This window comes from Balaenoptera physalus (assembly GCF_965194825.1).
Source record: "Balaenoptera physalus genome assembly, chromosome: 5".
Classification (NCBI taxonomy): domain Eukaryota; kingdom Metazoa; phylum Chordata; class Mammalia; order Artiodactyla; family Balaenopteridae; genus Balaenoptera; species Balaenoptera physalus.
This window is the reverse complement of record NC_138884.1, coordinates 59952969-59974508: the sequence shown is the minus strand read 5'-3', so window position 1 is coordinate 59974508 and position 21540 is coordinate 59952969. Positions and strand designations below refer to the sequence as shown.

At 36.1% G+C, this 21540-nt stretch overlaps 1 protein-coding gene across 10 annotated transcripts in view; it reads left to right on the top strand.

Moving 5' to 3' along the window:
- Positions 1 to 21540, top strand: part of MTHFD2L (methylenetetrahydrofolate dehydrogenase (NADP+ dependent) 2 like) — a 141352-nt gene that overhangs the window by 13040 nt on the left and 106772 nt on the right. For 9 of the 10 annotated variants that reach the window (XR_014264274.1, XR_014264275.1, XR_014264277.1 and 6 more), the window contains 2 exons: positions 7444 to 7628; positions 8257 to 8379. Coding sequence is in view for 6 of the 10 variants with exons in the window: in XM_082463873.1 (XP_082319999.1) it covers positions 7444 to 7628; positions 8257 to 8379 (308 nt within the window). In the remaining 4 variants the exon portion in view is untranslated. Of the gene's footprint in view, positions 1 to 4117; positions 4425 to 7443; positions 7629 to 8256; positions 8380 to 21540 lie in introns of those variants that run through there. The other variant, XR_014264276.1, reaches the window with a different exon arrangement.

The window sequence follows — 21540 nt, the reverse complement described above, 5'->3', positions numbered from 1 at the left end:
CCATCTATCTAGAATACTAGAGTGGGGATTTCTGCTTTGAGAATGATGGGGGCATAAATCAGTGGTTCCTAACTGAGGCTTAGCAGAACCACTTTCTAGGTGTTTTTGTTAAACCCTGTGAGATTTTTAGATCTAGCCTGTAGAGAGCCTCAAAAAGTTCCTGGCAATTCCTTAGCCAGTCTGTCTCATCAACTGTGAGTACTGTTGTGTTCTGTAAAAGAAATTTTGTCAGAGATGAAGAAAGTTTTCTTAAGAGACAAAAGTACAAACTCTAGAGGCAAAGATGGTTTTCACATTAGAATTAAGAACTTTTCATCAAAAGTAACCATATAATAAGTGAAAACACAAGCCACATACAGATGATACTTGATACATAGATATACTTGATACAAGATTAGTGTTCAGAATGTATAAATAACTACTACAAATTAGGCACAAGTTAATAATCCATTAGAAAAATGGTCAATGAGGAGGAACAGGCATCCCATAGAAGAGGAACTCCAAATGGCCAATAAACCTATAAGACATCCAACCTCTAGTGATTAGGGAAATGCATAGTAAAACCACAACAAAATGCTGTTTAGCTAATTGGTTAATTTAAAAACTTTGACAATATCAAGGAAGTAGAGCAATAGAAATTCTTAAACATTACTGGTGGACTTATAAATTTGTGCAACCACTTTGGAAACAGGTTGACATAAATTGAACACACATAAATGTATCTTATAATATAGCAATTCCATCCCTGGGTGTAAACCTTAGAGAAATATTATAATATTCCATGTTATTTTATATTTATATCATGTAAATGTGATATATATCATATATATCATCTATATTATACATTATCATATATAGTATACATATGATGTATATTATTATATTATAAATAATGTATATTATTATATTTTTAATATTTATAGATATAAACATTAGGTTAAATGATAAAAGAAAGGAATGGAAAGGAAAGCAATGCAATTATAAACCCAAATTTCAGGATTGTGTTTAACTCTATGGGAAAGGATCAGGTTTTGGTAGAGGAGGATTACAAAGACAATTTCAATGACAATGGTAATATCTTTCTTAAACTGGATGGTAAGTTTGTTAATTTTACTATTATATTTTCTTTTCATGTGTTTTATAGATATTTTGCATCTACTCACTTTTAATATAATTTAAGATCTGTTTTGACAGCACTTTAAAATATTCTAAGATAGAAAGACATATCCAGAATACTACCTATCTCACCATTTTATTTTGCATATTTCTTTTTAATCTTTAGCCATATGCATGCACATTTTAAGTTATAATTATGTACCTACAATTTTTCATTTAATTTCTTCACTTAATTTTATGCAATGAGCACTTTCACATATTGCTGTTTTTATAATTATTATTTTCAGTGGCTGCATAGTAACTCCAACAAATTATAATACAATAAACAATTTTACTCCGATAATTCCACAAATATTTGATAAACACAATGTGCAAAATACTCTTAGGTATTAAGGATGTCATAGTAAATATAAGCTTCCTGTCCTACACAGCTTAGAGTATAGTGGGGGAGACAGTAATTTTGACAAGGACTTAAGATACTACCTGAGGGTAAAAGCTGGGTGCTGTGGGCACTCATATAAGAGGCAGATCCCCAGGTTGAAGGGGTCAGAGACCATTTCCCAGAGTGCTTTCCAAGCTGAGACTTGAGGACTGTGTGGGAGGGAAGGAGGAACAGATTTGGTGGGGATGTCAGAGAAGTGAGAAGGAGGATGAAGAGTGTTTCAGGTCGAGGGAATAGTGTATGTGAAGGCCCAGAAGTGAGAACCTAGCGCAGGTGATAAATGCAGCTATGTGTAGTGTGGGACTTGGTGAGCACAGGGAAGCTAAAGAAAGCTCACGCAGGGGCGTGTAAGCTACGGGATGTTTGGATTTGAGTTAAAACTTCCTTTCCTCAGTTTTTCATGTCAAAAATTTTGGAGTCATATTTGACTTCTTTTTCTCACACCCTATACCCAATCTCAGTGAATTCCAGTGGCTCCACCCTCCAAATAGATTCAGAATCAGAATACTTAGCATCTCCACTGCTACCCCCCTTGCCCAAGCCACCCTCATCTCTTGCCTGGGATACCACACTAGCCTCTTATCTGGTGTCCCCACTTGCCCCTGCCTCCCATAGAGTCTTTCCTCCACATTTTAACCAGTTATCACTGAATAATGAAAATTAGGTCATGAAAATCAGGTCAAAATTTCTAAATGGCGTTCTTTCTCATAATAAAAGCCAACGTCCTTCTGAATGCCTGTAGGACCCTATGTGATCTGATGTCACACTACTTCTCTGACTTCATGTCCTGTTCTGGTCCATTTGTTCTTTCTAGTGTAGCCACTGGCCTTCTTTCTATTCATCAAACATACCAGGCACATTCTTGCCTAACGTCCTTTGTACTTGCAGTGTATTTTCCTTAGCCTAAATTCTTTTCTCCAGATAACCACATAACATATTCCTTCATTTCCTTCATTTATGCTCAGATGTTACCCGATTAATCAGAGAAGTGACACCTTAACCAACCTATGTAAAATGGTAACTCTGGCCTCCAGATGTGCCTTTTTTCCCCCCATGTTTCACACATGATATGTTAAATATTTGTTTTTAAAGAAAATTTGCTTATGTCTTCTTCAACTAGAATATAGTTTCCATGAAAGTGAGCAATTTGTTTTGTGCATTATTATTTATATTCCTGGTGCCTAGAATAGTGCCTGGCACATACATGGTTTTCAATATGTATTTATTAAATTAATAAAAACTGGACATGTAGTACAGTTTTAACAAGGGAACGGATATGATTTCATTTGGAAAATCACTCTGGCTGCAGTGTGGAAAATGGACTGGCAGAGAGATCAAGACTTGAGCCAGGGTGAATTCTTAGGAGTTGTGTGCTTCTGTGGCTGAACATTTGAGTTGTTGCTGATATGTAACATTTTTCAACAATGTGCATGTTGAAAAAAACCTCGTTTCTTTATGCACTAAAGTCTATATGAGCTATTAATGTGTGTGTTTACCATTTCTTCCAGCATATGGACAGATACAGGCATTCTCCCATTGAGCCTCCACTAAGTCCGGGTTGCTTCATTTATCCTTATATTGTGTCTCCCATAGAGCCAGGCTTGCTGAGGCTCTGCAGTGACTGAGGGAATCAGTGGGATGGGCCAGCTGCTACTGAAAATGCTTTAAGTCCCTATTCATAATTGGGTGGCAGCCTTTTGGGTGTTTACCCATAAACACCAACTAGGCCAGGCCATATCATGTCAGCTATAATTAGCAAGCTGAATTAGCACATTGGTACTATAATGTAAAGCAAGCCCTGTCACCTCAGACCCCAACAAAAATATGTGCAGTCAGGTTTAATCTGTAGGTAGATTGTCTTTTTGGAAGTCAGGAATCAGTTTATGCCATTGTCATCTGACATTCTCAGGGTCACACAGCTTTGTAGTGTCTAGGCCATAATTATCCTGGATTATGTTCAGTTGTTGCCAGTTTCACAATAACCTATGACTAAATCATTGTGTTTAACAGAGAATCAACTAATAAAACATGTAAGCAGCTGCATTGCTATTCATATGCTATAGAATGCAACATGGAGCTCAGATGGTTTTATATTTTAAAATGCAAATGTATGTTCTTTACTATAAGAGTGACTTCTAGTCTATTAGCAGATAAATTTGCTTCTATAGCAGAGTATTTTACCTATCTGAATATTGCTGGCACAATTTAAATTTTGGAAAGTATTTTTTTTTAACTACCTGAAATTGTTTGCCATATCTGCAGCCCTTAGTACTTGTTAACATAGGAGGTCCTTGTTTTCTTAGTATTAAAAGTCCACTTAAATGAATCAATAACAAATGAACAACAGGAATTCAAAGTAGATAGTGAAAAAAGTTCGTTACTTAATCCTGAAAAATAAAATTTAAACTCAAAAGTGAATGTATTTTATCTTAACTTGATTTAGTCTAATAATTATGTACTAATTATTAGAATGTACAAAGACACAAATTACAAAAGCTCACTCAAGAAATGATAGATAACCTGAAGAGCCCTCTGTATTAAAAAATTTTAATTTTTAGTTTTAAACCTCACCACAAAGAAAGCTCCAGGACCAGATGGCTTCACAAGTGAATTCTACCAAACATTTAAGGAAGAAATAATACCGATTCTACACAAACTCTTCTGGAAATGTGAAGAGGATGGGATACTTCCTAACTCATTCTGTGAGCGCAGTATCACCTTGATACCAAAACCATACAAAGACAGTACAAGAAAAGAAAACTACAAATATCTGCCATGTACATAGCTGCAAAATTTTTTTTTAAAAATTGATGAAATCCACAATATCTGGAAAGGATATGTGGGAGGTTTATCCCAGGAAAGCAAGGTTGGTTTATCATTTGAAAATTAATGTTATTTACCATATTAAGAGACTAAAACCAAAAAAAACCATTTGATCATATGATCATCTCAATAGACACAGAAAAAGCATTCAGCAGTATCCTGATATAAAGTCTATTCAGACTAAGATAGAACTAAGTCATAAAACTAAATGCATAACCTAAACCCATAAAACTTCTAGAAGGAAACATGGGAGAAAACCTTTGTGACCTTGAGTTAAGCAAAAATTTCTTATGCACAATACCACAAGCATGATCCATAAAAGGAAAATTGATTAAAATACATCAAAATTGAGAACTTATTATACAAAGACACAATTAAGAGAATGAAAAGGCAAAGCATAGACTTGGAGAAAGTATTTCAAATTATATATCTGATAAAGGACTTGAATCTAGGATGTATAAAGAACTCTCAAAACTCAATAAGGAAATGACCTATTAAACAAAGGGCAAAAAATTAAATTATACAATTCACCAAAGAAGATAGACATATGAAAAAAAATATGCACATGAAAAAAAAAATGCTCAACATCATCATTCATTAGGAGAATGCAAATAAAAAGCACAGTCAGATACTACCATATATCCACTAGAATATCTAAAATTTAAAAGACCGACCATATCAAGTGATAGCAAGTATGTGGAACAACTGGAACTCACATATACTTCTTGCAGAAATGTAGAATGGTACAACCACTTTGGAAAGCAGATTGACAGTTTCTTACATATTTAAACATATACCATATGATCCAGCCATTCTAGTCCTAGATATTTGCTGGAGACATGAAAGTATATGTGCATACAATGACTTGTACATGAATGATTGTAGCAGCTTTATTTGTCATGACTAAAAACTGGAAACAGCACACGTATATCCATCAACAATTAAATGGATATACACAATTTGATATATCCTTACAATGGAAAACTTCTCAGCAATAAAAGGAGATGCACTATTGATACAACATGAATGATACAGCAACATGAATGAATTTTAATTATGCTAAGTGAAAGTAGCTAGATGAAAAGGAACATGTAGTGCGTGATTCCATTTTTATAAAACTCGTGATAATACAAACTAATATATAGTGACAGAAAGCAGATCAGTGTTGTCTGGAGGCATGACAGGGACAGATAGAATGGTGAGATTACAAAGGGTTACCAGGAAACTTTTGAGGGTGATGGATATGTTCATTTCCTTGATTGTGGTGATGGTTTCTCAGATATACACATATACTAAAACATCAAAGTTTACGCTTTAAATATATGCAGTTCATTGTATATCAATTATACTGTAATAAAACTATGACCAAAATTAAGACAGTGGAGCAAGATTGATACACTGCATTTACCATGACCTTCCATGTCTTGAAAGTGGAAAGTAGACAAAATTAGAATCAAAAGTAGAGTTTACTTATAATTGTATTGTCTAACCAATGTATATTTGCTCAGTTAATTGTTTACCCATGGTTATGATTATTATTGAAATATACTTTTGTGTTGAACTGAAGAAGTGGTTTTCAAACACGATCATGCACAAGAATACCTGTGGGGACCTGTTAGATGTGCAGATTCCCAGGCTCTCTCCCCTCTCCCAGGGATTCCGAATCATGGGTGTGGTCATGGGGTCTAGGAATATGCAAGTTCAGTAAGGTTCCCAGGCAATTTTGATGTATGTATCCATAGACCATATTTCAGAATCACTTCTTAGCAGAACATTGTTTACATCAAAATTGTTTGAATCTGAATGAACTCTGTGGACCACTGGTGCCAGGTTGATATGGAATATTCTCAATCTGGTCTATGTATGTGTACATCAACCTATTAGGGAGGGGGGTTGACTTATTTGGAAGGGGCAGCAAGTTTGCATGTTGTTTGTGCTGGCTGATATTCATGATGGCTGCTCTCACTAGAACATAGAAAATGTACAGGTGCTTGAAAAAATTAAGTTGCTATAAGGTTTTTCTTTCCTCCTTTTCTTCTCCTTCACAATATTCATTGACCTGCTTTTGATATTTTGTGTAATATTCATGCGCTATAGATCATGCTTTCACCAGGCCTTTCAATAGTGAAAGAACAGGGACCCCAGGAAGAAGGAACCATCTTTTACTTTATCGGGTACCTTTAAAAACTAAGCATGCAGTAGGAGCAACGTTAATTCACCACTTTTAAGTTTGAGATCATGGAGAGCAGGAAAACCTTCCCATAAGGCATTTTTTGTGCCTTTCCAGAGATAGATTTATGTCATCTATCAAAGTATAGTATTTCTTACCTACTTAAGCACTTAAAAACTGCCAGGAAGTAATGTTTTGTGCAGTTTTTCTATTAGAAATGATGCCATGGTGTGGGTGTTTGGGTAGGGGGGCAACTGAGCCTTACTGGCCTGGTCCCCACAGTAATCAATGACAAGCATGACAAGTCTGGCAGCTGTTGTCACAGTTGTCCTTGTCCTGGAGCTGTGGGATAAAACTTTTCCTTGAGTAAGTGAGAAGAGTTGTGTAGTACGGAGCTCATGACTTCAGGGTCTTGTACAGGATATTCTATTAAGAGTGAACTGACTTTGCCTTTGGGTCAAAAGGCTATGGGGCCACGTACATACACCATGGCCTGGAGCTTTGAAGATGGTTGCCAGTTTTAACTAGACTGTGCTGATCTGTCTCTTCTGAAAAAAATAGCAGAGCTTTTAATACAGCCAGTATTCTAGAGCCAATATTCTAGATCTTTAGTATGTGGTTTGATAATTGAAATATATATATGTGAAAGTTATGTATACTATAGATAGATTGTAATGCAGAACTAAAAAGCAGAGTTGGACTCCTTTAAAAAAATTATAAATATATTTTTGAACCTGAAGAATGAGTGTCAAATATACCTGAAAGAAATCAAATTTTGGTTGCTCACTTGGGGAATCATAAATGTTTTGTTCACTCTTGTACCTTAAATTTATGTGGTTGAATATTCCTTATTGCCTTTTTAGTACTACGTTTATTCCTTTGTTTTCCACAGGCATGACGCAATTATTATCTCAGGAACTGAAATGGCCAAACAAATCCAGAAAGAAATACAGCGAGGTGTGGAATCTTGGATTTCCCTTGGGAATGGAAGACCTCATCTCAGTATCATTTTAGTGGGTGATAACCCAGCAAGCCACACATACGTCAGGAAGAAGGTCAAAGCCGCTGCTGCTGTAGGTGGGGACGTGTTTTAGTTGTGCTTGTTACTACATGTTTTCTGGTTTTACTTCAAAGTGTGATAATTATGAATGATAATTGTCAACTAAGTGCTATTTGAATTACATGTATTATTATTATTATTTATTATTATTATAGATTATTTAGTTACCGAAGTTTATATTCATTTCTTACTCTTTTTCTTCAAGTTTCTTATTGAATCAATTCAGTGTGATTTCAGATCCTATGGTGAGATGTGAGAGCAACATGTTATATTTAAAGGGCCTGTTTTTTTGCTTTAATCACATGATAAACCTGGCTAGTTCGCTCTGTCGAACTTGGCCTAATCGTGGTGGTGGTGGTATTGGTATTCTTACTCTCTTCAAATCCACTAACAGTAGCTTATCACAGATGAGTGCGATTTGCTAAATGGGTTACTGGGCCAAAGAATGCCTGTGAATCACGAGAAAGGATCTGTACTATTTGAAAATTCCCTCCTGATGGTGCTTTGCACATGATTTTTGTAGAAGGGCCTTTTCTTCCAGTGGGATAGGAGCAGAGGGAACCAATCACGCACTGTGTAAGACACCATCAATGAGAAAACACATCTTTTTGTTAAAGTGACTTTCTGTACTTGTTTTTCTTCCAGGTATCTGTAGTGAGATCATTCTAAAACCTAAGGATGTTTCTCAGGAAGAACTTTTGGATATAACCGATCAATTGAACATGGACCCAAGAGTCAGTGGTATATTAGTTCAGTTGCCACTGCCAGGTACATAACGCTCTTCTATATGTCTGGTTTGGTTAGGAGCAAGGACATCTTTCAACATTATATCATGACACTGCAAATAATTTATAAAATACGTTCAGAAGGGGACTAGCTATTATATTAGCGTGCAATTTCTGAATGACATTTACAATGACTGAAAATTGTGAAAGAAAAATTTAGGCTTTGGCAATACATCCAGTTCTTGTTTTGCACAATAGTGCAAAACGATGAAAATGACTAAGTTGAAACTGGACAAAGCAATCTTAGTAAATCAATAGGAGAATAACAATTGTTCTGTGACCTTTAAAATGTTTTCTCAAAACACTAAAAACTCTCTTACTGTGGTTTATAAATGTATAAGGAAATGAAAAATAGTAAAAATTAATATTTATTCAGTACACTGTAATTTAAAACGTTAGAAACATTGAGAATTAAAGTATTTTATTTCATTGCCAAAATCTTGTCAAGAGGAGTTTGAACGGTTATTTGCCTTCTTCTCATCATACGACTTATAATATGGAGCAAGCATCTTTTCTATGCCTTGGTGAATTGAACTGTCAAATTCTTTTTAAGTTTGGATCAACTTCCATTTTGTCCTTTGTCCTTTCAAAGTCATGAGATATCTCTGAGAGTTTCTTTAATGTGAAGTTTTGTTCTGGTGTCACTTCCTCTGGGACGTTGTCATCCTTTTTGTCACAATCACGTTCCTCATTTATTTTGATCAGTTTGCCGTCACTAAGTTCTTATGGCTGCATAGCTACATTGCTCCAAAGGGCACGGTGTCAACATTCCAGGGTCATCCCCTATTTCTCGTACAACCCATTTACATTCAGTTAGAATCCTGTTGAAGCGACTTTATCTTGTTTTTTACATTCATGGCTCTTACCTTCTTGCTGGCCTAGGTCTCTTCTATCCTTGCTTTGCTGTCACCATCTTCAGATCTTCTATTCACATCCAATTTCATTTCCAGCACCATCACGTTTTATTTCTTTGTTGCACTTTCATCTTTATGGGCTGATAGCCTCTTTTGATTACTCACATTTGTGAAATGTCAAGTGAGTTTATCACTGGAACACAAGGAAGCAACATGATTTGCTGTCTGTGTTTGAACTGAATAACAGATGTGCAGTGACCAAGCACTGACAGACTTTGAAAGAAGTGACATGTTAGTCACTGATCATGATGCTCATCTGTTATTTACATAGTGATTTTTGGACCAAAGAGCTAGCAGCTCTTATATAATTAGTCACAGTTAATATGCCGTGATAACTGAAATTTGAACTGTGTTGTTGGAAGGCTGCTGTTATTTGACTAAATTGTGGCTCTGACATTTGTACATATTTCAATGAGCAAGGCAAGGACTGCCTGAATATTATAGATTGCAGTAGTTTTGTGCAGTTTTGAGTTCTTCTGTAAGTTCTGACTTGCAGAAAGTAAAGCTGTATGATGCTATCACCTGGGATCTTTGTATAGTATTAATTTTTAATTTATCCAATGATATAACTTAATATCTTAGTATATGTTATAACATTTATGCTGTTTAAATTACACCCAAAATTCACATTTCTAATTATTTTCCTCCAATATGGCTGCATTTAAAAAAATCGGAAAGTTGGAAAGGATGTTAGAAGTTATCAAGGTTCCCCCCAAAATGCTTCTGACAGATAATACTATAGATTCATCATGTTAAAATTAGCATAGTGATTTATCCCTTACTTTTATAACTACAAAACGAATTCAACACATATAGCACGCTCATTTGATTTCATAGGAAATTAAGGTCTAGAAAATATCAGGCATATATATATATTTTTTTTTAATTAATTAATTAATTTATTTATTTATGGATGTATTGGGTCTTCTTTTCTGAGCGAGGGCTTTCTCTATTTGCAGCAAGTGGGGGCCACTCTTCATCGCGGTGCGCGGGCCTCTCACTATCGCGGCCTCTCTTATTGCGGAGCACAGGCTCCAGACGTGCAGGCTCAGTAATTGTGGCTCACGGGCCTAGTTGCTCCGCGGCACATGGGATCTTCCCAGACCAGGGCTCGAACCCGTATCGTCTGCATTGGCAGGCAGATTCTCAACCACTGCACCACCAGGGAAGCCCTATCAGGCGTATATTAACATCACAAATCTGTCCAAAAATTTTTGACATTGGGTTTAAACACAGTTGTTTGGCTCATGCAAAGCAAGAATCTTTTTTTTGTTTTGTTTTAAATTATTAGCACATTTAATTATTATTTATTTATTTATTTATTTGGCTGTGTTGGGTCTTCGTTTCTGTGCGAGGGCTTCCCCTAGCTGCGGCAAGCGGGGGCCACTCTTCATCGCGGTGCGCGGGCCTCTCACCATTGTGGCCTCTCTTGTTACGGAGCACAGGCTCCAGATGCGCAGCCTCAGTAGTTGTGGCTCGCGGGCCTAGTTGCTCCGCGGCATGTGGGATCCTCCCAGACCAGGGCTCGGACCCGTGTCCCCTGCATTAGCAGGCAGACTCTCAACCACTGCGCCACCAGGGAAGCCCTTTTTTTTGTTTTTGTACTGTGTTTGCCAAGCAATCTTCTTGTGGTTTGCAGTTTTTAAATTTCCCCCACTTATATTTGTATTATATTCAAATCATTATAGAAAACATATCACATTTCCAAATATCTAGTGTGTCTTCAAAAATTAAATTCATGTCTGTAGAAATTTTACCCCTTTATGGGCAATATTCCTTTTGGTTAAATTTATTATCAGTTTGCCACTAGATGGCACTAGTGATCCGTCTGTACTAAAATACATTGAGTCCTGTGTTCATTTTAGAAGGTGAGAAGCCTAGAGCCAAAGGGATGATAACAAATATTTGGATGCTTTGAGAAAGGGCAATTTTCTATCTAGCTGAAAAGCCAATAATATACAAAATAACAGTGACTAAAATGTGTTACGTTAAGCATGTTATTATGTCTTAGGCACTTCACATTTATTGATGCATTGGATCCTCACAATAACCCAATGGTGGTGGAGCCATTATTATGTACATTTTACTGATGATGGATTTAAGGTACAGAGAGGTTAGGTAACTTCCCCTAAGATCACAGAGCTGGTAATTGAGCTGGGATGTGAATCCAGGCAGACTGGTCCCTCATGCCATTACCGTTATGTTACCACCCTCACCAGCATGCCGTGTTAGCTAGTGAGTAATGTGTGCTTACTAGGTGACAGGTATTCTTTTATATGGATGATTTTATTTAATCCTCAAAACAGCCTTATGAGTAAGAATTACCTTCTTCATTTTACAGATCAGGAGACTCTATATTACTTAACCTACATTATACTGGGACATATAGTTTGTTGGTTACTAGAAAAAGTTGGATAACGTAGGAAATCATAAAACAATGCATTTTACCTTAAACATTGTATTATGACATAAAGTATTTATATATTAATTCATCAATCTTTTGATGTAGGTTGTTGGGGAGGAAAGTTTCCTCTTCCCTTCTAGGTTCTTCTGGCTGGTGACCTGAGATAAATTCACAGGAGAAAAACAAACAAAAGTTTAATAACATGTGTACTTGGGAGAGACCCAGGAAAACTGAGTAACTCGCCAAAATGGCTGAAGCTTTCACCTTAAATACGATCTTCAGCTAAAGACAAAAGAAGACGTTGGGTGTAGTGGTTTGGGACTTCAAAGGGGAGGAAAATAATTCACCTGGAGATGCAAAAGCAGATGTTTGCTGGGCCATGCAGGGGCAATGGGACACAGAGTGGACTTTGATGTCTAGGCGCTGCTGAGTTTCCCCCAACACAACTAGTCCATTTTCTTTGCAGATATTTCTGGAGATACCTCTATTCTGGGAATAGGTCCTTTATCTAAATTCTTTAGGCAGCTAATGAGGAGGTAAAAACACAGACTTACTGAGTCTTCTGTTTCTTAAAAATAATCAGCCTAAAATAATCCTTATGCCAAAGAGACATTTTGGGGTGGCAAATTATGCTTCCCTACAAGATCCAAGTCTCTATGGAACCTACTGTTTGGAATTTTGTGTTATCTTCTGGCATTAATAATACCTATGAATCACTGCCTATAATTTTCAGTTTGAGATAAAACTAAGTGAAAATTCATCTATATTTTTAAAGTGTCTCCCAGTGTTCATGGCTGTCTTGTCCTTATCTAAGTCATTACTAATTCTTTTTAATTCTCAAGTCTTTTGAGAACATTCAATTTAGTCTTCATAGGCATAACAACTGTTTGTTTGTACTGTTTTAATTAAATCACATAATTTACTGTGAAAGAACTGGCAAAAACAGGTTGAGAAATACACACACTTGTCTCTTGATAATCATGAAACTCTACTGGTAGGTGCAGGAGTAGTTTATTAATTACATTCTGATATTCTTTCAGCAAGCCCTGGGCATCAACCTGCATGCTTTAAGAAGACGTGGAACTCATTAGTCATTTTGATAGGTTGTGTTGGGGAAGGGCAAATTTCCCCTGTATCTCTCTTGAGTTCTGTGGCTGGACTACTACACAAGACAGATTAAAAGGAGAAAAAGAAACAAACTTTAACTTATGCACATGGAGGTCCCACAGTCATGTGGCCTAGGAAGTGGCCAAAGCAGGCAGCTTTTATACTTTTTAGATAAACAAACAATAAATTTGTGAGGAATTCACAGGACAAAGAAAATTAGGCTTTGGGTGCTTAATTAGTGAAGAATCTAACCAGAATTTGAGTTTGGGATGGTAAACTAAAGGAGTAACAAGTTTTGTTTATATAAGTTTCTTGCCCCAAATTCCCTATCTCTGGAAATCAGGGTGTCCTTCTACCTTCAGATGCAAGGAGTGCACCTTTCATGAGAGATTTATTTCCTACTTTCAAGGAGACAGAGAGGAGGGTCAGAGTGTCCCTCTTAAAATGGCTCTTTCTTAAGTAACTAATTCAAAATAATTAATATGCCATTGAGGCGTATTTTGGGATGGCCTGCCCTGAGCCCCAACAGTTGGCTATGTGCAAGTGGATTGAAATAACCTCTCTCCGGTACATGTCTTATAAGATTGTTATAATGAACCAATGAAACAATGAGCAAATGAACAAATGAAATGATTCTAGTCAATTACATCTCCAATTTTCCATCATTTTATTAATAATCTGGATTCCAAGTTATTTCATGATTAGAAGTCAGAAATTATTTTTCACAATTAGGGCAATATCTTGAGCAATAGAAATTCTAAATTAGAATTATAATTCTGGTGTTGGAATACAAGCTTTCATAAGGATTAAACAGAATGTGCAAGCAGTTTTCATGCATCTCATTTGGGTAAGAAAGCAAAGAAATGAGAGAGAATTCTGTCCTATTTGATGGTAATGAATCTATCACAGGCTTAAGCCCATGCTTTTGTTCAGGAGCTGTGTGACTTTGGTCTGGATTGAAAGTACTCAGGATAAAATTGTGTGTCCACAGTCACATGGTCTGGCTGTTTGTCCTGTAGCTGGTCCTACATCTAGGGAGAGATGAAACAATCATATGTGGATGCTTCCCTACTCCTTTCCTAACTGTGCATAGATTCTATCAGTATCAATAAGTGATCATTTTGTCAAGGCCAGAATGATGTCTGCTATTCGTGTTGTATATATTTTTCTCCTAATTACGTATTATTTGCTTTTAGCTTTTATTGAGTTACATCTATTAAACTTATATTAAAAGTTATATCATTTGTAGAGTATGTCAACTGAAGAAAAATGCACACCCTAAAAGTTGAGAGTTAAGTTTTATTTGGGGACATTACTGAGGACTGTAGCCTGGGAGACAACCTCTCAGGTAGCTCTGAGAAACTACTCCAAAGAAGTAAGGAAGGAGCTAGGATATCTAGGAGTTTTTGCTGAAAAAAAAAAAAAAAAAGGTAGTTGAACATCAAAAGATTACTGCTAATCACAAAAAACAGACATCTCAAGTTAATGATTTTAGTGATTTTCTATGTATGGGAAGATGCAAGAGTCTGGGCTCATTGAAATTATTCCTTAGATATGCATCTTAACTATCTAGGGTCAGTATCCAGAACACAGAATGTTTCCTGTTTTTCTGCATCCTGAATTACCCTCAGGGTGCACTGTTAGGCAGGGGGTGGGGTGACTACAGTGGTTGATAGCTTGATGATGGGCAACATTTGTTGTTGACTGGAATGGCAGGCAACATTCCCTTTCCACAAGTATGTGTCAGTTTGTAGTGTTAAAAATAAGGTGGGGGCTTCCCTGGTGGCGCAGTGGTTGAGAATCTGCCTGCCAATGCAGGGGACACGGGTTCGAGCCCTGGTCTGGGAAGATTCCACATGCCGCGGAGCAATTGGGCCCGTGAGCCACAACTACTGAGCCTGCGCGTCTGGAGCCTGTGCTCCGCAACAAGAGAGGCCGCGACAGTGAAAGGCCCGCGCACCGCGATGAAGAGTGGCCCCCGCTCGCCGCAACTAGAGAAAGCCCTCTCACAAAAACAAAGACCCAACACAGCCAAAAAAAAAAAGATCAAGTAATCCTAAAGCTATTTAAACTATTCTAAACCCTAGAATAAAAGAAGAACTTATAAATTATAAAAAAAAAAAAAAAAAAGGTGGAATAATGGTCTTTAAAAATTGGGAACCAGTGACATTCTTTTTCGACTAAAACAATGAAAGGGAAATGATAATGTCCACAAGCTTGAAGCACACTGGAAATTTGCTCTAAATGTTTGTTGTAGGGTGGTATTTGGTACAGGGTGAATTTGGTTTAAAAGGGTTTAAATTATATGAAAGCATTCAGATGTAAGTCTAGAAAACAGGAATCACTCAATTAAATTTTAATGTGGTTTTTTACAACTACTGCTCCATGATAACTATTACTAGTATTAGTAATGACGATTTTTATCATTTATTATTGCCAGACATTGTTATAAAGTGCTTTATATACAAGAAATCATTTAACACTCACAATAACCCTTAACAGTAGGTACAATTTTTTTGATCTGTGGTTTATAGTTAAGGAAACTGAACTGAGAAACTTGTGTAAGGTCACAACAAGTGAGTAGCAGAGAAGTACCAAGAGACCCAATTATAGTATTCTTTCAATCATAATCACAGTCCCACAACTGAGAGAGCAAGTCAAGCACCAAGAGAGGTGCTTACTCACCTATTTGTATTTTCTTGCTTTCTAAGAAATCTACCTCTTGTCTATTTCTGGGAACAAAATTATTAGGTAGAACGGGAAAACTTATTCTATCTTATCTATCTTTTTCTAAAATAGTTTTTCAAATATTTCCCTTCATTTATCTAGTTTGAAGCCTTTGAGGATTAACATCTTCCAATTTATGTAAGAGGATTGAACAGAGAAATCAGAATGAAATACAGGATTAAAGGATTAAATATGGAGAGGGCGAGTAAGAAAAGTGAGAATTCACAGTGTAGATATAACAAAGACAAAATTTTCTAGAATTTAGTAGGCATAAAAATGTGGATATTGACCTAATTAGTGCATGTAGATATGTATATTTGTCTAAAACTTGATTCTTCATTTGGAGAAAAAAGGTCTTGCTATAATTGCTCTTCTTGAGAGCTTATGGAATTTATGTATGCAGAATACTTTTTACTCTATTTTTAATGTTCTTGACCAGTGTGGGAAATTTTCATCACTCTGGACTCCTCAGTTTTTGTAGAGCTTCTTTTCTGTTTATTTCTAAATAACTTGTAAATTAGACTTGACCTTTGTTATAGCTCCCCCCCTTTCTTTATGGAGAAAAATGATTCCACATAGAGTATTTCATTGCTTTTTAGTAATATGTTTCTTCCACTAGACTATTAGTTCCATCAAAGCAGGGGGAATTGGAGTCAACATTTTTTTTCCACCTTGCATCATGGTAGACTCTTAGTGAATGTTATTGCTGGAATGAATGAACCCTGTAGTTTCACAACTATTGCTTTGTGTGTATGTGTGTCATTGAAGGTTCATCCTTCTACCTATTCTGCTACATCTAAGAGAGTAGTGTGTAAGTTCTGTCACTGATCAAGATTTGGTGAGGATCTTATACCCCCATACCCTTGAAGGCTTCCTAAGTGATAGTATTTATTATACAAAGGACATGCTAGGATAATGTACATTTTATTACTTGAATAGGACTTTAGCCTCTGACCTCTTAACTACATTGATTATCTTTCAAACATACTGGGACTTACCTTTCCAACTTTTAGGCCTTAACTTAAATGCCACTGGCTCAGGGAGCCTTTCCCAGCCCATACCTTCTAAAATTACTTTAATTCTGTCAATTCCTATGTTAGATCTGCTTTTTTCTATGGCAGACAAATAAAGTACTTCAAATATCCACATGTTCCCTTACATTTCCCAACTTCTCCTAGGTTGGGGCCATGTGACTTCTGGTTACTGGACTGTGAGAGAAAGTGACTTTTTTGAGCCACTTCTGGACTGAGATGGTTAAAAGCTATGTGGCCCCCATCCCCTCTCCCCCTTTTGTTGCAGTTTTCATGAAAGCTACGTGTTATAGATGCTTGCCAGTTATGCGAAGAAAGGAAGTGGGATTCTTTTTTTTTTTTTTTAAACTTCGGATTTATTTATTTATTTATTTATTTATTTATGGCTGTGTTGGGTCTTCGTTTCTGTGTGAGGGCTTTCTCTAGTTGTGGCAAGCGGGGGCCACTCTTCATCATGGTGCACGGGCCTCTCATTATCGCGGCCTCTCTTGTTGCGGAGCACAGGCTCCAGACGCGCAGGCTCAGTAACTGTGGCTCAGGGACCTAGTTGCTCCGTGGCATGTGGGATCTTCCCAGACCAGGGCTCGAACCCGTGTCCCCTGCATTGGCAGGCAGATTCTCAACCACTGCACCACCAGGGAAGCCCCAGGAAGTAGGATTCTTAACAGAGGCTTACGTGAGTAAGAAATAAGTATCCTTTCATAAATGATTGGGATTTCAGATTAAAACACACACACACACACACACACACACAAACACAAATGTGATGAAAACTATAAACACACAGATCTAAGAAGCTCAACAAACTCCAAGCCCATAAAATATGAAAAAACTATACCAAAAACACAAAAATCAAATTGTTCAAATGCAGTGTGATAGAAAAAATGTTGAAAGCAGCAAGAGGGGGGGAAATGTCACATTATATACAGAGAAACAAAAAGAAGGAAATAGCAGATTTCTTGTCAAAAACAATGTAAGCAAGAAGACAGTGGAACATCTTGATTTTTAAAGTACTGAAAGAAAAAAAAAACTATTGATCATGAATTCTATACTCAGTGAAAATATCTTTAAAAACTAAAGGCAAAAAAGCATTTTTTAGACATTTAGGAAGAGTAGAATCCAGACAGAGCTGAAAACAATCAACAGCACACCCACACTGTAAAAAATGGAAGTCCTTCAGGCAGAAAGAAATGATACCAAATGAAAATATGTATCTAGCCAAAGGAATGAAGAACAATGGAAATTGTAGCTACATGAGTAAGTATATCTGATATTTTTCTTATTAGTCAAATAATTTTAGAATATAATTGGTATTTATCCCAAAATAAAAACAATTTAATGTGTGGTTTGTAGCATGTACAACAATAGCACAAAAGTCAGAAAGGAAGAAAGGATATTATTGTTAGATTTTTATGCTATATGTGAAGTGATATATCACTTGAGGGTAGACTGAAATAAGTTAAAGCTGCATACTATAAAATCACAAGCAGATACAGCCACTGTGGAGAACAGTATGGAGGTTCCTTAAAAAACTAAAAAATAGAACTACCATATGACCCAGCAATCCCACTACTGGGCATATACCCTGAGAAAACCATAATTCAAAAAGAGTCATGTACTGGGCTTCCCTGGTGGCGCAGTGGTTGAGAATCTGCCTGCCAATGCAGGGGACACGGGTTCGAGCCCTGGTCTGGGAGGATCCCACATGCCGCGGAGCAACTGGGCCCGTGAGCCACAATTACTGAGCCTGCGCGTCTGGAGCCTGTGCTCTGCAACAAGAGAGGCCGCGATAGTGAGAGGCCCGTGCACCGTGATGAAGAGTGGCCCCCGCTTGCCACAACTAGGGACAGCCCTCACACAGAAATGAAGACCCAACACAGCCATTAAAAAAAAAAAAAAAAAAAAAAAGAGTCATGTACCAAAATGTTCATTGCAGCTCTATTTACAGTAGCCAGGACATGGAAGCAACCTAAATGTCCATCATCGGATGAATGGATAAAGAAGATGTGGCACTTATATACAACGGAATATTACTCAGCCATAAAAAGCAATGAAATGGAGTTATTTGTAGTGAGGTGGATGGAATTAGGGTCTGTCATACAGAGTGAAGTAAGTCAGAAAGAGAAAAACAAATACCATATGCTAACACATATATATGGAATCTAAGGGGGGAAAAAAAAAAAAAAAGGTCATGAAGAACCTAGTGGCAAGACGGGAATAAAGACACGGACCTACTAGAGAATGGACTTGAGGATATGGGGAGGCGGAAGGGTAAGATGTGACAAAGTGAGAGAGTGGCATGGACATATATACGCTACCAAATGCAAAATAGATAGCTAGTGGGAAGCAACCGCATAGCACAGGGAGATCAGCTCGGTGCTTTGTGACCACCTAGAGGGGTGGGATAGGGAGGGTGGGAGGGAGGGAGATGCAAGAGGGAAGAGATATGGGAACATATGTATATGTATAGCTGATTCACTTTGTTATAAAGCAGAAACTAACACACCATTGTAAAGCAATTATACTCCAATAAAGATGTTAAAAAAAAAAAATCACAAGCAACTGCTAAAAAAACCCCACACAGCAAAGAGTTATAGCTAATAAGCCAGTAAAAGAGATAACATCCAATAGTTAAAAATGTTCAAATTATTCTAAAGGAAGAAAGAAAATGGGGGAACAATAGATTTAATCACATAAATGTAATGTATATAATCCAGTTTGATGTCAGAGGTTGTCAGATTGAATAAAAAACAAGACCCAACTATATGGTGCCTACAGGAAATACATTTTAAGTATAAGGATCCAGAGAGGTTAAAAGAAAAAGGATGTAAAAGACACACTATATTAACATAAATCAAAAGAAAGCTGGAGTGGTTATGTTAATAGCAGGCAAAGTATATTTCAGAGCAATGGATACTACCATGAATAAAGAAGGTCATTCCACAGTAATAAAGGAGTCAGTTTATCAAACAGAAATACCAACCTCAATTGTTTATATACCTAAGAAGAAAGCATTAACAAAAACTAATAGAATTGTAAGGAAAATAGACAAATCCAAAATTATAATCATAGATTTTAGTACCCCTCTCTCAATAACTGAGAGAACAAGTGGAGAGAAAATCAGTAAGAACAAAGATTTGAAGTAGAATATCATCCAATTTGATCTAATTGACATTTACAGAACACTCTCCCTGCAAACAACAGAATACACATTTTTTTTCAAGTTCACATAGAACATTTACCAAGAGATAACATATTCTAGGCTATAAAACAAATCTCAAATATAGAAGGATTTACATTACCTAAAGCATTTTCCCTCACCACAATGGAGTTAGATTAAAAATCACTAGCAGAAAAATATCTGGAAAATTCCCCAATATTTGGAAAATAAATAACATCTAAATAACCCATGTGTCAAGTAAGAAAATAAAAGGGAAGTTAGAAATCACTTTTAACATTTCAATGAAAATACAACATATCAAAATTTATGGTATGCTGCTAAAAAATTACTTAGGAGGAAATATATAGCACTAAACACCTATCTTAGAAAAGAAGAAAGGTCCCACATCAATAACCTCAGCTCCCACCTTAAGATACTAGAAAAAGAAGAGCAAGTTAAAGACAAAGTAAGGACAAGAAAGGAAGTAATAAAGATCAGGGCAGAAATTAATGAATTAGAAAACAAAATAATAATGAAGAAAATAATGAAATGAAAGCTAGACTATCAGGGAAAAAGGAAGATACAAATTACCAATATCAGGAATGAGAAAGATAACATCACTATAGATTTTACAGATATTAAAAAGATAAAAGGGAATATGTCAGACAACTTTATGCCAGTTAATTTGGCAAATTAGAGGAAATGGACTACTTTCTTGAAAGATACACACTGCCAAAGTGCACGCAAAAATAAATAGATAACCTGAATAACTCTTATTAAAAAATCGACTTTGTAGTGAAAATCCATTCCACAAAGAAAGCTCCATGTTCAGATGGCTTTACTGGTGAAGTCTACCAAATATTTAAAGAAAAAATAATATTGAAGAGGAGGAAATACTTCCTAAGTCATTATATGAGTCCACCATTACTCTGATACCAAAAAACAGGCAAAGACATTACAAGAAAGGAAAACCACAGAACAGTATCTTTCATGAACATAAATGAAAAAGGTATTAGCAAAATTTAACAAATAAAATCCAACAATATATAAAAAGTATCATTCATCATGACCAAAATTCATCATGACTTTTATTACAGGAATGCAACATTGGTTTAACATTAGAAAATCAAACAATGTATTTCACCACATTAACAAACTAAAAATGGAAAATCATATGATTATCTCAATAAATAGATTAACTTTTTGGTAAAATTCATTGATTCCTGATAAAAAGCTGTCATATAACTAATAATAATAAAAGGGAACTTCCTCAAGCTGATAAAGGACACATATAAAAAATTCACAGCTAACATCATAGTTCATTATGAAAGACAATATTTTCCTCTTATGATCAGGAAGAAATCAAGAATGTCCATTCTTATCATGTCTATTCATGGAGATTCTAACCGACACAGAAGGCAAGGCAAGGGAAAGAAAATAAAAAGCAGATAACGTGATTGTCTATGTAGAAAATCCAATGGAATCTAGAAAAAAAAAAGCTACTAATACTAATAAATGAGTTTAACAAGGTTGGAAGATACAAGATTAATATGCAAATATCAATCTCCATCCTATGTATTAGCATCAAATATCAGATACTGAGATGAAAAGAGACATTTAAAATAGGATCAAAAATGTGAAATCTTCAGGCATAAATTTGACAAAAGATGTGAGAACCTGTGCATTGAAAACTACAGAACATTCCTGAGAGAAATTAAAGAAGACCTAAATAAATCAATATATTATGTTCATGGGTTGGAAGACTAAATATTGTTAAGATATCAGTTATCTTCAGATTAAT